Source organism: Corythoichthys intestinalis, chromosome 11 (genome assembly GCF_030265065.1).
Source record: "Corythoichthys intestinalis isolate RoL2023-P3 chromosome 11, ASM3026506v1, whole genome shotgun sequence".
Lineage (NCBI taxonomy): Eukaryota > Metazoa > Chordata > Actinopteri > Syngnathiformes > Syngnathidae > Corythoichthys > Corythoichthys intestinalis.
This window is the reverse complement of record NC_080405.1, coordinates 31,367,212-31,383,365: the sequence shown is the minus strand read 5'-3', so window position 1 is coordinate 31,383,365 and position 16,154 is coordinate 31,367,212. Positions and strand designations below refer to the sequence as shown.

The following is a 16,154-nucleotide window of genomic DNA, read 5'->3' as shown; positions in this document are numbered from 1 at the left end:
CAGCCCTAGTTAAATATACACCTTGTGCCTAATATATACATAACACAATAAAACAAAGTTGTTGTGGAACAATCAAGATGTTGACTGGACAGTTACGGACTATGCACTTTAAATCATTAGTAACATCAAATATTACTCAATACACCAAAGTGTATCAGTAGCCGTGTCCTTAAGTCTTTCTGATAGTTTTCCCCTACATTTTTACTGCAATAATATAATGAAAACCTGAAATTATGGCTTTTAGTTTTGGCCACCCCAAGATTTTAAGTGGCCCCATCTGGCCACCCATATGAAAAAATTCTGGAGGCGCCACTGCTAGGAAATACCACTTAACAAAATATGTGTTACATTGTGTTAAATGGCATGAAAATAAAAGATTGTTTGCTTATAGACGGACTGATGGAAGGACAAATGGATGGGCAGTTAAAGCTAATTTGAAAATTGAAGAAACAAGGGTGGTCAGATATTTTTTCCAGAGAGACACTTTTCTTTTGGCTGGGTGCCATGGTTACCAACAGGGTCCGCAGGCCTCCACTAATCGGCCTTCTTTGATTTTAAACGGAAGTATGAATGTGTCTGAAAGGGCGCTTCATCTCGGCGGGATAGCCATGATCCGATCATCCTAGTGTTATCTCCACACTTGAGCCTATTATAGGGATCAGGGCGGCCATGTATGGAGTGTGCACACTCCCTAAAGCCCAAATTCCAACGATGCATGTATCTGCTGTACTCAAATGCTGCAGACGTGCCTATAAATGCAACATGTGGTCGCTCGTTATCCAAACAGATGACACGTGTTGTGTTGCTCAAGTGCTCGTGCTGCTGTTTAGCGAGCTCGCTTGTGGGGGTCAAAAAAACACGCACGGGCGTCAAGGCAGCAATTTGGTCGCCTGTCCTTGTGTATACGTCAGTTGGGGGTGGTGGGGTACTTCCCCGTGCAGTCAATGTTATTTTACATATGAATGAAATCCCAGGTGGTTTGCTTGTCACGCATGAGGACGCGATGTAAATGGAAGGGACCTCTCTACTTTTTTTTTCCCCTCTCATCATGTGGGCGAGGCTTTACCTGCGGGGACGCCCATATATTTGCTCACCAGGTGCAAAACATCCACCGTTTTATGTGTCGATTCGGACCCGGAATGAAGGCGTTATCTTCGCCACAGCATCATAGGCACGGAATGAGGAGGGTAAGCGGCGGATTTGGAATGGATATGAAAACAAAAAGTACCTGATCTAAGTGATATGTCTGTTTTTAAGGTGTCCAAACCTGTTATGGAGAAACGGAGACGGGAGCGCATCAATCGCAGTTTGGAAACGCTCAGAATTTTAATGTTGGAAAATACACACAATGAGGTACTCAAAGGTTATTCATCAGAAGTAAATTTACAAGACATAAATTTGGTCTAAACATTGGTAGGGAATATATAACAGCATAACCTACATGTACACCTTTTGCTGGGGACGGGACATTAATGTGACCAAACAGATTGGGTCAACGGGGATACATGGCTAATAAATGATCAATGCAAAATAAATCTGTACTGACTTACACTAACTTTCACGTGTATTGGTTGAGGAGATACACCTTTCGATTATAACTTTTGTTATAAAAATACTAAATATACATTTTTTTTAAACTGTCAGAATAAATGTCTAGATTTTATTAGCAAATTTAAATTACATTATTTGAACACAAATTATATTAACATACACAAGAGAAATACAAACTTGTTCATCATCTCCTTAGTATCCTGGAATGCAAAAAAAAAAAAAAACATTTGTCTACCCAACATTGTTTAAAGAAATAAGGTAAATATAACTGAAAAGAACTTCTTAGAGTATAACAAAAATAAATTAAATTGGAGCCTTCCTTCAGATAAAACACGGCTGCTTTTGTCCACAAGCACAGCCAAACTCAGCAAAAAAAAAAAAGATCTCGTTTATGATTAATGTGTGATTATCTGAAAAAAAAATGTCTAAATTAATACATTTTAAATAAGATATCAGCCAATCACACGTGCGTTTGAGGGGGCGGGGGGTGTACTGGCACATTCAGCAAGTGAAAAAGTCAGTAGCCTGAACATAATGAAAATAATTTAATTATGATAGGGTCAATTTCATCCTGACAGCATATGAAGACAATCTAAATGACTTATATTACTGAACTCGATATATAATGCAAATAAGGTTGCTTAAAAACTGGCGGGGACAATCTGAGCATCCTGAAAAGTTGGTAGTCTTATGTCCCTACCGTCTCTATGCAAACCTATGCCCTTGATTTCATATACGCTATATAAGTGTAAGTCACGCACTGCAACATTTCAGGATTTGAACATTAATCAATTTTACCCAACTAAGTGTAAAATCATAGTTTGGAAGGATTTTTTTGGGGGGGGGGTGCGCAATTAAAGAGCGCAATAGTGTTTACATCTCAAAATCTGACAGTCATATATAGGTAATTTCATATAATTCCACTCGGTGTAACAGTGGTCACTACGGTGGACAGCTATTCAAAAGTTGGCACTTAAGACCTCTAACCCTTTATAGAGTAAGTGACCAGTTTTGGTCATTTATTTTACCCCTTATAGGGCAAGTGATTATTTGGGTAATTTAAATAAAATATTAGCAATTATTTTTTTATTATAATTATTCTAATTTTCTTTTAACCATTAAATAACATTGTATTCATATATAAATGTAATACAAACCAAATTCAAGTAAAATGAATGAAAACAAATATATATTTTTATAGCATTTAACTCATTGCGTGCATAGACTGAGTTTGATTTTTGTGCCGGGGGCGGCAAAACATGTTGATGAACCCGAAACGCAGTGTCAGCAATAAAATGAATTTACATGATATATGCTCAGATAGTAGCTTAGCCCATGCTCATACATACAGGCATCCCAGCTGTGTCTGTGTGATTGCGTGTGTGCTTGCACGCCTTTTTCTGTCATACTGAGTGGAAAAGTAGATGCCGCATCCTTTTTGACTGAATATTCCAGCCAGGAATATATATACAGTGGGGCAAATAAGTATTTAGCTAACCACCAATTGTGCAAGTTCTCCTACTTGAAAAGATTAGAGAGCCTTGTAATTGTCAACATGGGTAAACCTCACCCATGAGATACAGAATGTGGAGAAGAAGAAAAAAATCACATTGTTTGATTTTTAAATAATTTATTTCCAAATTAGAGGGAAAAATAAGCATTTGGTCACCTACAAACAAGCAAGATTTCTGGCTGTCAAAGAGGTCTAACTTCTAACGAGGCTCCACTCATTACCTGTATTAATGGCACCTGTTTTAACTCATTATCGGTATAAAAGACACCTGTCCACAATCTCAGTCAGTCACATTCCAAACTCCACTATGGCCAAGACCAAAGAGCTGTTGAAGGACACAAGAGACAAAATTTTAGACCTGCACCAGGCTGGGAAGACTGAATCTGCAATAGGTAAAACGCTTGGTGTAAAGAAATCAACTGTGGGAGCAATTATTAGAAAATGGAAGACATACAAGACCACTGATAATCTCCCTTGATCTGGGGCTCCATGCAAGATCTCACCCCATGGTGTCAAAATGATAACAAGAACGGTGAGCAAAAATCCCAGAACCACACAGGGGGACTGAGTGAATGACCTACAGAGAGCTGGGACCACTGTAACAAAAGCTACTATCAGTAACATAATGCGCCACCAGGGACTCAAATCCTGCACTGCCAGACGTGTCCCCCTGCTGAAGAAAGTACACGTCCAGGCCTGTCTGCGGTTCACTAGAGAGCATTTGGATGATCCAGAAGGGGACTGGGAGAATGTGTTATGGTCAGATGAAACCAAAAAAAAAAAAGAACTTTTTGGTAGAAACACAGGTTCTCGTGTTTGGAGGAGAAAGAATACTGAATTGCATCCGAAGAACACCATACCCACTGTGAAGCATGGGGGTGGAAACATCATGCTTTGGGGCTGTTTTTCTGCTAAGGGACCAGGACGACTGATCTGTGTAAAGGAAAGAATGAATAGGGCCATGTATCGAGAGGTTTTGAGTGAAAATTTCCTTCCATCAGCAAGGGCATTGAATATGAGACGTGGCTGGGTCTTTCAGCATGACAATGATCCCAAACACACAGCCAGGGCAACAAAGGAGTGGCTTTGTAAGAAGCATTTCAAGGTCCTGGAGTGGCATAGCCAGTCTCCAGATCTCTCTCATAGAAAATCTGTGGAGGGAGTTGAAAGTCCGTGTTGCCCAACGACAGCCCCAAAACATCACTGCTCTAGAGGAAAGCTGCATGGAGGAATGGGCCAAAATACCAGCAACAGTGTGTGAAAAGCTTGTGAAGAGTTACAAAAAACGTTTGGCCTCCGTTATTGCCAACAAAGGGTACATAACAAAGTACTGAGATGAACTTTTGGTATTGACCAAATACTTATTTTCCAGCATGATTTGCAAACAAATTCTTTAAAATTCAGACGATGTGATTTTCTGGGTTTTTTTGTCGTCCCCCCCACCCCACAGTCTGTCTCTCATGGTTGAGGTTTACCCATGTTGACAATTACAGGCCTCTCTAATATTTTCAAGTGGGAGAACTTGCACTATTAGTGTTTGACTAAATACTTATTTGCCCCACTGTATAAATAAGTTGAAAATTAGCATTTTTATTGTTTCCCATCATTTTTTAGGGGATTTCTAAATCGGGCTGCTTAGGACAGCTATGCTTTCGGCCAAAGATCTGCGTCCATTGAATATGGAACGCCCGGTGGTGGCTCTGTTGTACAATTAGCATCTTTAGGGGGGCAAACTGAAACGCCGCTCACCATTTTGGGAGTGCTCTCTAGTGTTTCATGGTCCACATCTTCAATCCTTGGTTCTCGCTCAGTAGTTGTTGTCACTTTTGTAAGCTTGGGTTTGAAAAAAATTATCTATATCCATCTTCTCGTCTGTCCTCGGGTGGTTTTGGCTAAGCAAAGCAAATGATAGTCTCCAAGTTGCAAGTCACATGATCTGTTCGAAAATTTTTACCCATTATAATTTTTTTTTTTTTTTTCATTCATTTTTGTTGTTTTATTGCTTTGCTACTTTTATAGACAACATTTTACCGGCAAAGTCTTAATTTTAAATTTATATACAGTAGCTCAGCCCAGGCTTCTCCCGTCAGCCCTTGTCTTTTCTTCGGGTCAATTAATCTGATCACAATGCTATCTTGTAACTGTAAATGATACCGATGACAATGACAATAAACAATAAAACAGTAAAACAATAAACAACAATATATAAGAAAGTCGACTACATGCAATGACATTTCCAGCCACCAGGGCGGCTTAGTCTACGCGTATGGTTGCATGTCATTGATGATGATCAATGAATCTATTATGCATGATAGACATCCAATTCATTTCAACCGGGAAGACTGTCTGTGAATCCTCATCTTTCAGTGCCATTGATGCATTCCTTATAATGAAATATCAGTGGATTAGTCACTGAATTTTCAAGTTCAAATCAAACCAAAATTTAGCCATGCAGAAACATGAACTGTTAATATTTTTTTGTTTCACATAATCACAAAAAATTGCTTGGATTTCTAGTTTGATGCTTATGAAATAAGCATAAGCTCCGAGCATGATTTTATTTTATGCTTTTTTTTTTTTTTTTTTTAATTCATTCATCACACTCTAAGGAAGTTGTTGGTGTTTATAAATGTTCTGGTTGCACTTGTGAAGCAATAGCAGTTTTATGCGTTTGCTGTGCGCTTCTTCCTAGGAAAGGTATTTAATATATTAACATGTTTTTCCCCAAATCACAATAAATCCATTTCATAGGGTTAGCGCTAAACTGCTTTTACTAATTCTGCGGTAATTTTACACATATGATGATTTTGACTTCAACTGTTGTTCTTTTAGAAATTGTCGAACCCCAAAGTGGAGAAGGCTGAAATCCTGGAGAGTGTGGTGCAATTCCTGAAGTCTGACAAGGAGCAGAGGGGTCCGCGTGCAGTCAAGTCAGTTTTGTCCCACAGGGTGCAGCAAGCTAGCGGCCTCCAGTGCGACTATCAGGAAGGCATGAGGTCGTGTCTCTTAAGGATCCAACGCTTCATAGCCAGTGATGAAAAGGGGCTCGGGCAAGTGTCCGGGGAACCCGCTTCGACAAGTTCACCCTCACACAACCACGCTCCGTACCCTTCGCATCTGAGTCCCCGCTATCAGTTCAAGGACGGTATCTTCCCCTCTTCTGTGAGCCAGGGGTCCGGGTATCAGTACTGTGACACCAGGGAGTTGCTGTCCTCCCCTACAGCTTGCGCCCAAAGTCCAGATCCCGTGTGGAGACCCTGGCCCCAGTCATAAATACTCTCATCTAATCAAGTGCTAGATTCTATTTTTGATATTCTTTACATGCAGGGGTCACCAACCTTTTTAAAAGAGACAGCTGCTTCATTTTGGGGACTGATAAACTCAGTTGCTGCCATTTACAGTGACAAACATCCAATTCATTTAAACTACCAATTCAAATGGATTTGACATCTATCGTCGTCAATGGCAGCCTAGCCACCATGTTGGTGACCCCTGCAGTTGACTGTGAAATATGTAATCACTTCTTAAGTGCAAAAGTTTTTTTTTTATCCTATTTTTAAGGGTTTTTCTTTATTATAATGACCATTCAGCAAATATTTTTTTATATATTTCTCCAAGCAAATACGAGAACTAGCTGCAGCTGAGCACGTTTTTTTTTTTTTTTTTTTTTACTTTGGGAATTTTAATTTTTTTTTTTTTTTTTTTTTTTTTTTGTAAACCAGGGCTGTTGGTGGATCCAGGGTCTTCCAATGTGGGAAGAGCATTGTTGTTCACACATACTTGTTGCACATTGGACATGTCCATTAACATGCTAATGTAGGGTTGGGCTGTTTTTCACATGCAAGAGGACACAAGAGTGGCCACTCGCAAACTGTCCACTGATCCAGACTGCATCCAATCTACACATGCCTTGAATGCAACTGAACGACTTGTTTTGTTCCAAACTTGTTTGAAAGGACAAGGCCAATCCTACAGCCAGCATATTAAGAATCCAATAAAGTGGAATAATGAATTCCAACATAACACAAACTTGTGTGTTCATTGAGTTCATATTATTTTAACATAAGCTGCTTTCAGATCTGAATACAGCAATGGGTCATGTGAGCCAGGATCCACACTGAATGTCTTTTCAGACATCAGGCCATGTTCTGGATCATTCCCAGGTGGTTGCTTTAAGGGGGCTGTCTCACTTTTTAGGGTTGAACTCTTAAAAACTGAATAATTAAATATTCTCAAGTTTATTTAAAAATAAAAAATAAAAAAAAACACTAAGAAAACCCTTCAAAAACGCAGTATTGTTTAACGATTATGAGGCCTTATTCTATTGAACAATTGACATGGACAAAGCATAATTTTGATATTCCCATATAGTTGTTCATTTTACTTGATATATACAGTGGGGCAAATAAGTATTCAATCAACCACTAATTGTGCAAGTTCTCCCACTTGAAAATATTAGGGAGGCCTGTAATTCTCATCATGGGTAAACCTCAACCATGAGAGACAGAATGTGGGGAAAAAAAACAGAAAATCACATTGTTTGATTTTTTTTTTTTAATTATTTGCAAATCATGGTGGAAAATAAGTATTTGGTCAATACAAGAAGTTCATCTCAATACTTTGTTATGTACCCTTTGTTGGCAATAACTTAGGCCAAACGTTTTCTGTGACTCTTCACCAGTGTTGTTAATCTTACTGAAAAAAAGTAATTAATTATAGTTACAAATTACTTCTCCCAAAAAGTAATTGCGTTAGTAACTCAATTACCTGAATGTAAGAGTAATTAGTTACTTGGCAAAGTAATTGGTGATAATTACTTTTTTTTTTCCCTCAAAAAAAAAAAAAAAAAAAACCAAAAAAAAAACATTGGCCACACTATGTGAAGTTTTTTGTGAAGGTTTTTGGTACAATTGGCCCGAGCCCAATTCTTTACCCTAATTTACCCTTTACCCTGAATCAACTGTAAAAAGTTGTTAAAATTGCTCCCATTATTGCATTTGTTCCCTTCTCTCTACTTTCGACATATAAAAGTTTTAAAACTGTTTCATCATTTAAAGATAGATTGAAGTCAAGATTTTGCCGATTTAGAAGTATTTTAGATAAAAATTCACTTAGGTTCGCTAGGAAGGTTCTCTACAACAGAGCCGTCCTAAAAAGTCTACTGCTTTAAGATGGCGGCTGTCTACTAACGCATTTAGTGCCATGCAGTGTTGTTAATTTTACTTTAAAAAAGTAATTAATTACAGTTACAAATTACTTCTCCCAAAAAGTAATTGCGTTAGTAACTCAGTTACCTGAATGTAAGAGTAATTAGTTACTTGGCAAAGTAACTAGTGATTTTTTTTTTTTCTAAAAAAAAAACAAAACAAAAAAACACACAGGTCACACAATGTGAAGCTTAAAGTGTTTGGGGGACAATTGGCCCTAGCCCAATTCTTTACCCTCCACTTAACTAGACACAAGGGTATTGCGATAACTAGCTAGTAACCTTTGCTATGTGTGGAAGTCATTTAAAGTTGTGAATCAATCGTTAAAGTTGTTAAAATTTCTCCCGTTATTGCATTAGTTCCCTTCTGTCTACTTTAAACATGTGTAATTTTTAAAACTGTTTCATCATTTAAAGATAGATTTAAGTTAAGATTTTGCCGATTTAGGAGCATTTTAGATTTTAAAAAATTACTTAGGTTCGCTAGGAAGGATCTCTACATCAGGGCCTTCCTGAGAGGTCTACTGCTTTAAGATGGCGGCTGTTTACAAACGCGTGTAGTCCTTAAAACATGTTTGCAGTGCAGCAGTGTCTGTCATTTGCATCTAGTTCTATAATATGATATCTACCGTGTCATGTGGGCGTAGTTTGTCGGCTATGGCTGCAGTCAGGTATTATTGGAGCCACCTAGCATCGCGGTTGCAACGGCGTCTTCCCCACTCCTGCTCTGCTCTCGTCCCCGTGAGTCCGTTTCTCTCAGACTTTTTTTTATTCAACCAACTTAGTAACGCATAGTAACGCACGCCTTTCCCGCCTCAGTAACGGTAATGGCGTTGCCAAGATGAGAAAAGTAATTAATTAGATTACTCATTACTGAAAAAAATAACGCCGTTAGTAACGCCGTTATATTGTAACACCGTTATTAACAACACTGCTCTTCACAAACTTTTCACACACTTTGGTGGTATTTTGGCCCATTCCTCCATGCAGATCTCCTCTAGAGCAGTGATGTTTTGGGGCTGTCGTTGGGCTAGAAGGACTTTCAACTCCCTCCACAGATTTTCTATGGGGTTGAGATCTGGAGACTGGCTAGGCCACTCCAGGACCTTGAAATGCTTCTTACGAAGCCACTCCTTTGTTGCACAGCCACGTCTCATCGTCAATGCCCTTGCTGATGGAAGGAGATTTTCACTCAAAATCTCAATACAGGGCCGCATTCATTCTTTCCTTTACACAGATCAGTCGTCCTAGTCCCTTTGCAGAAAAACAGCCCCAAAGCATTATGTTTCAACCTCCATGCTTCACAGTGTGTATGGTGTTCTTCGGATGCAATTCTTTCTCCTCCAAACACGAGATCTGTGTTTCTACGAAAAAGTTCCTATTTTGGTTTCATCCGACCATAACACATTCTCCCAGTCCTCTTCTGGATCATCCAAATGCTCTCTAGCGAACCGCAGACGGGCCTGGATGTAACTGGCTTCAGCTGCGGTACACGTCTGGCACTGCAGGATTTGAGTCCCTGGCGGCGCATTCTGTCACTGATAGTAGCCTTTGTTACTGTGGTCCCAGCTCTCTGTACGTCTTTCACTAGGTCGCCCCGTGTGGTTCTGGGATTTTTGCTTACCGTTCTTGTTATCATTTTGACCCCACGGGGTGAGATCTTGCATGGAGCCCCAGAATGAGGGAGATTATCAGTGGTCTTGTATGTCTTCCATTTTTTTAATAATTGCTCCCACAGTTGATTTCTTTACCACCAAGCGAAGAGTGAAGAGTTACAGAAAACGTTTGGCCTCCGTTATTGCCAACAAAGGGTACATAACAAATTATTGAGATGAACTTTTGGTATTGACCAAATACTTATTTTCCACCATGATTTGCAAATAAATTCTTTAAAAATCAACAATGTGATTTTCGGGGGTGGGGGGTTCCACATTCTGTCTCTCATGGTTGAGGTTTACCCATGTTGACAATTACAGGCCTCTAGTCTTTTCAAGTAGGAGAACTCGCACAATTGGTGGTTGACTAAGTAATTATTTGCCCCACTGTATTTTTATATTGTCTATTTTCTGACTTTATTTAGATAAGTGTGCAGCTCTCAGCTTCTTCTCTGAAGCAAGGTCAAAGCAGAGAACCTACCATATCAGCTAGTAAAATTCCACTTTCTTGTGAGCCACTTCATGGGTGAGATGGGGGCCTGGCTATTCGCATTTGGAAGAACAAAAAGTGTAATGTGTTGAAAAGTCGGGATGGAATCTTCTCGAAGGCATCTGCGGCACTCGAGGGGATTCAGTCCTAGCAGGCTTGCTTTTGTACTTTTCTTTATAAACGTCGCTCAGATGATTATTGCTTTCTTTTTGTTCCTGAATTTTTTTCCTGTTCATTGAGAGAACGAAAGAACCTGTTACAAGAGAAATCAACTTTTTCTTCATTCAATAAACTACAAGCCAGCAATCAGCACCCAGAAACAGAAAAAGGGTCCTGTAGATATATTTTCCATTTATTCACAGAAATAAATATCTGTTCATTGCACATGGTTGTAAATAACTTTTTCGAAGCTGTATGTTTTATCTACAGTAGAAGGACTTCAGCTCTTTTTGTTTTGTCTCGCTATTGGCGGCACTATAGAGTCAGGGCACTTCCAGCTTTGACTCAAGAACTGCACAGGTGCATGTGATAATGTATATTAATGACGTCATGAAGTAGGACGGTCCCCCCCGTGAGTCATCACCTTATTGTGGTGGGGGGGTTTGCGTGTCCCAATGATCCTAGGAGCTATGTTGTCTGGGGCTTTAAGCCCCTGGCAGGGTCACCCATGGCAAACAGGTCCTAGGTGAGGGGCCAGACAAAGCATGGCTCAAAATGACCCCTTATGACAAATAAAATAAATGGACTCAAGTTTCTCTTGCCCGGACGCGGGTTACCGGGGCCCCCCTCTGGAGCCAGGCCTGGAGGTGGGGCTCGAAGACGAGCGTCTGGTAGCCGGGCCTGTCCCTATGGGGCCAGCCCGAAAAGGCAATGTGGGTTCCCCTTCCCATGGGCTCACCACCTGTGGGATGGGTCAAAGGGGTCGGGTGCGTAGGGAGTTGGGCAGCAGCCAAAGGCGTGGGCCTTGACGGTCCAACTTCCAAACGACTTCCGGACGGCTTCGAGGAAATTCTGGTCCACCATCCGGTGTTTGAGGAGAGGAAAGCAGTGCACCATTAACACTGTGTATAGTGAAGATGGGGTACTGCTGACCTCGACTCGGGGCGTCGTGAGTCGGTGGGGAGAATACTTCGAAGACCTCCTCAATTCCACCGACACGCCTTCCTTTGAGGAAGCAGAGTCTGGGGACTCCGAGGTGGGCTTTCTGATCTCTGGGGTTGAAGTCACATAGGTGGTTGGAAAGCTCCTCGGTGGTAAAGCCCCAGGGGTCAATGAGATCAGCCTGGATTTCCTAAAGGCTCTGGATGCTGTGGAGCTGTCGCGGCTAACACGCCTCTACAACATTGCGTGGACATCGGGGACAATGCCTCTGGATTGGCAGACCGGGGTGGTGGTCCCCCTTTGTAAGAAGGGGTACCGGAGGGTGTGTTCCAATTACAGAGGGATCACACTCCTCAGCCTCCACGGTAAAGTCTATTTAAGGGTGCTGGATTGAAGGGTCCGTCAGGAAGTCGAGTCGCGGATTCAGGAGGAGCAGTGTGGTTTTCGTCCTGGCTGTGGAACAGTGGACCAGCTCTACACCCTCGGCAGGGTCCTCGAGGGTGCATATGAGTTTGCCCAACCAATCTACATGTGTTCTGTGGATCTGGAGAAGGCGTTTGACCGTGTACCTCGGGGGAGTCCTGCAGGGGGTGCTCCGGGAGTACGGGGTACCGAGCCCCTTGTTAAGGGCTGTTCGGTCCCTGTACGACCGGTGTCAGAGTTTGGTCCACCTTGCCGGCAGTAAGTCGAATTCGTTCCCAGTGAGGGTTGGACTCCGCGAAGGCTGCCCTTTGTCACCGATTCTGTTCGTAATTTTTATGGACAGAATTTCTGGGCACAGCCGAAGCGTTGAGGGGGTCCGGTTTGGTGACCTCAGCATTGCATCTCTGCTTTTTGCAGATGATATCGTGCTGTTGGCTTCATCAAGCCGTGACCTCCAATTCCCACTGGAGCAGTTCGCAGCCGAGTGTGAAATGGTTGGAATGAAGATCGGCACCTCCAAAGATTCCAAGACCATGGTACTTAGTCGGAAAAGGGTGGAGTGCCCTCTCCGGGTCGGGGATGAGATCCTGCCCAAAGTGGAGGAGTTCAAGTATCTCTGGGTCTTGTTCACAAGTAGTGGGGGATCGACAGGTGGATCGGTGCAGTGTCTTCAGTAATGCGGACTCTGCACCGGTCCGTAGTGGTTAAGAAGGAGCTGAGCCGAAAGGCGAAGCTCTCGATTTACCAGTCAATCTACGTACCTACGCTCACCTATGGTCACGAGCTGGCCGAAATTTGTTTCCTCCGCAGGGTGTCCGGGCTCTCCCTTAGAGATAGGGTGAGAAGCTCGGTCATCCGGGAGGGACTCGGCGTCGAGCCGCTACTCCTCCGCGTTGAGAGGAGCCAGCTGAGATGGCTGGGGCATCTGACTTGGATGCCTCCTGGACGCCTCCCCGGAGATGTGTTCCAGCCATGTCCCACTGGCGGGACGACCCAGGACACGCTGGAGAGACTATGTCTTTCGGCTGGCTTGGGAACGCCTTGGGATCCCGCTGGAGGAGCTGGTTGAAGTGGCTTGGGAGAGGGAAGTCTGGGCTGCCCTGTTAAAGTTGCTGCCCCCGCGACCCGACCCCGGAACAAGCGGAAGATGGTGGGTGGGTGGGTGGATGGATGGATGGATGGATGGATGGATGGATGGATGGATGGATGGATGGATGGATGGATGGATGGATGGATGGATGGATGGATGGATGGATGGATGGATGGATGGATGGATGGATGGATGGATGGATGGATGGATGGATGGATGGATAGATAGATAAAGTAGGGCGGTAATCTGGGATACTTGCATTTGATTGCCTGAAATAATATAATCAATTAATAAAATATCTGTTCCATTGACCATTTCCTGGAAATATTAGCTTTTATTTATATTTTTCTCCACTAATAGACATCAGGGGGACATAACCAAAATTCAGGAGTTTTTTTTTTTTCAATGCATTAACCATGATTCTTTGCACTGGGATACACGTGATAACGGTGTTGTCTGTCCCCTTTGAGGTTAAAAGTCTTTCCTGGACTATTGAGAATAGGATAGTCTAAATGTTAAATAATGATAAACCCTTGAAACTCATGGACGCCTATACGATGTGCTAACAGGCTGTTTTGTGTTTTAAAAGATGAAAGCCGGCGAGATCAACATTACAAAACACATAATGGGTCATTCACGTCGCCCATTCCAGATAACAACAAAGGGCAGCAAAAACCCTGGAACGAGATTGAGGAGAGAACAGCTGCCGAAAAACAAAATATGGCGAGTAGTCGTATTTTATTGAAACATTAAAATAATAGAACATTTTGATTTACAGTCATGTGAAAACAATTTGTTTATGCAAGCCGTTAACTTGAAAAGCATACAATTTCCTTGCGGTCTGCTTCTATGAATGGAGGTGTTAGTCCCGCTAGGTCGATCGCATGGTCGGCTTTCTTTCAGTTTACGGATTAAACCTCCCGCAGGAAAGGAGCATCAATGGACGGAATGAGATTAGTTTTTCATTGAGGGGTATCTGCCTCCTAAAAAGCAGATTTAACATCATTTGCGTGCGCAAAAACGCAAATGGGGATTAGTTAGTCCAGTTCAGGGGCACTCATTTAACCAGGATATTGGGGTTTAATTAAAAGCCGACACATTGAAAGTGTGGGGATGTGTGTGTGTGCGTATTGTTATTTGACGCTATTTAATCAGTTTTGGCAACATTCGCTGGCATGCCAAATGGCAGTGTGGGATGATCGCTCGCACCCACACGTCATGGAGCGAGCTGCCTGCTGGTGCATGCGCACAAGCAGGGGCGTCACTAGGCCTAATACAATACTGGGGCACAGCGGGGCACCGGCGAGCGAGCAAATAGTTTTTTTTTTTTTTTTTTTTTTTTTTTTTTTTTTTACCACTATCATACATAGTCAGAAATAGCGCTTTAAAATACATATAATTAAACCAAAATAAAAGTTTCAGTTAAAAAAAATATATATACATACATATATATACATACATACATACATACATACATACATACAGAGAGAGAGAGAGAGAGAGAGAGAGATTATATATATATGGCGGAAAACGCAGACAAGACTGAAAAAGCAGTTTCTGCTCTTGCACTCCTTTTTAAAAGAAACTGCTGTATTTTAAGCCAAAACAACTATAGTGTTTGATAGAACAATACGTCTATATGCTGCCATAGCAGATTCATGGCGCATGAAGCCCTCAAATTATCTTTAATTTGTCCGTTTTACTGTTTTACTGAAAACCCCTGTTTACAGACGTCGCGCAACCGCTTTTGTTTCAACCCAGCCATAAAACGAAGGTAATTAATTAGATTTATTATTCAAAATGTCTGTCATTTTTGGCTTAGAATCATTAATTGAGGTCTCATACTTCGCTTAAAAAAAGGAAAATGTCTTTAAAAAATTATTCATTCACATATTTTAAACTTTTAAACAAATTATGACACAATGAAAAAAATGGTGTCTGTAAAAAAGTCACGGATATCTAACCTCATAACTATCGCTTAATTGTATTTTTTTGTTACTGTCACATTTTCTCTGATATATTAGATGATAATCGATCCAAACAAAGAAAAATTGAGGGGAAAAAAAAAAAAAAAACGTTTAAAAGGGTAAATATATGAAAAGGAAAATCTCGACCACTCCTTGATGTCTGCGATTTCTGCATCGCGGCCCTTGTTATATTACCATGTTTCATCCATAAAATCCCCCAAAAATCCAGCCGTGGCCATTCACAGCAGTGTCTTGACACTCAGCGATACGTGCTACATGAAGTTTTTGGATTGAAACAAGGTAACTACGCAATAATATCCCGTTAAAGTCATGGCGTCTGTAATTCTGCTCTCGCGTGCGCTCACCTCCAGATAGGGTTTTGCTGTTTAAAAACATTTGTTTTTAAATGCCCTCCTGTTCAAAATTTTTCTACCCCCAGAAAATTGAGATTTTAAGCTTTCCAATGATGACACATGCACATCGGACAATTTTGAAATTGCGGGGTCTAGAGCAGAACTTCAAGTCACCTGAGTGTTTTCCGCCATATATTTATGTTTTTATTCCAAATAAAAAATGGAATGGAATTATGGAATGCCGTAAAGGACATGCCAACAGGTCGCGCACCGGGGCCCGACGGGTTCTCGACATCATATTTTAAACACTTTTGGAATATGCTGGCACCACTTTTCTATAGAATGGTTCAAGAAATCAGTGCCAAGGGTCAAATTAGAGACAATATGAACACTGCAGTAATCAAACTACTGCCAAAAGAAGGGAAAGACCTAACCCAACCAGCAAACTATAGACCAATATCCTTAATGAATACAGATATTAAAATTATTGCAAAGGCTTTAGCTACTAGATTAGAACAAACTCTTCCCACTATAATTCATAAAGACCAGACCGGCTTTATTAAAGGACGTAACTCTACAAACAATATAAGACGCTTGTTAAATCTTATTAATATCGCACAGAATTATAAACAGAAAGCAATTATCCTCTCTTTGGACGCAGAAAAAGCATTTGACAAAGTCAACTGGATTTTTCTCTTCAAAGTTTTGGAAAAATTTGGCTTCGGTGAGCCATTTATCCGCTGGATAAAAATATTCTACAACGCCCCAAAAGCCACTGTAAACACAAACGGGGTCATTTCACAAA

The 16,154-nt window shown here is 41.3% G+C and overlaps 1 protein-coding gene across 1 annotated transcript; it reads left to right on the top strand.

Annotated features, from left to right (window-relative positions):
• The first annotated feature begins 798 nt into the window (after positions 1-798).
• On the top strand, positions 799-7,077 carry her5 (hairy-related 5). The gene is made up of 3 exons (XM_057850887.1): positions 799-1,187; positions 1,258-1,353; positions 5,897-7,077. The coding sequence occupies exons 1-3, from the start codon at positions 963-965 to the stop codon at positions 6,335-6,337; spliced, it is 762 nt and encodes a 253-aa protein (XP_057706870.1). The 5' UTR covers positions 799-962; the 3' UTR covers positions 6,338-7,077.
• Positions 7,078-16,154: the final 9,077 nt, after the last annotated feature.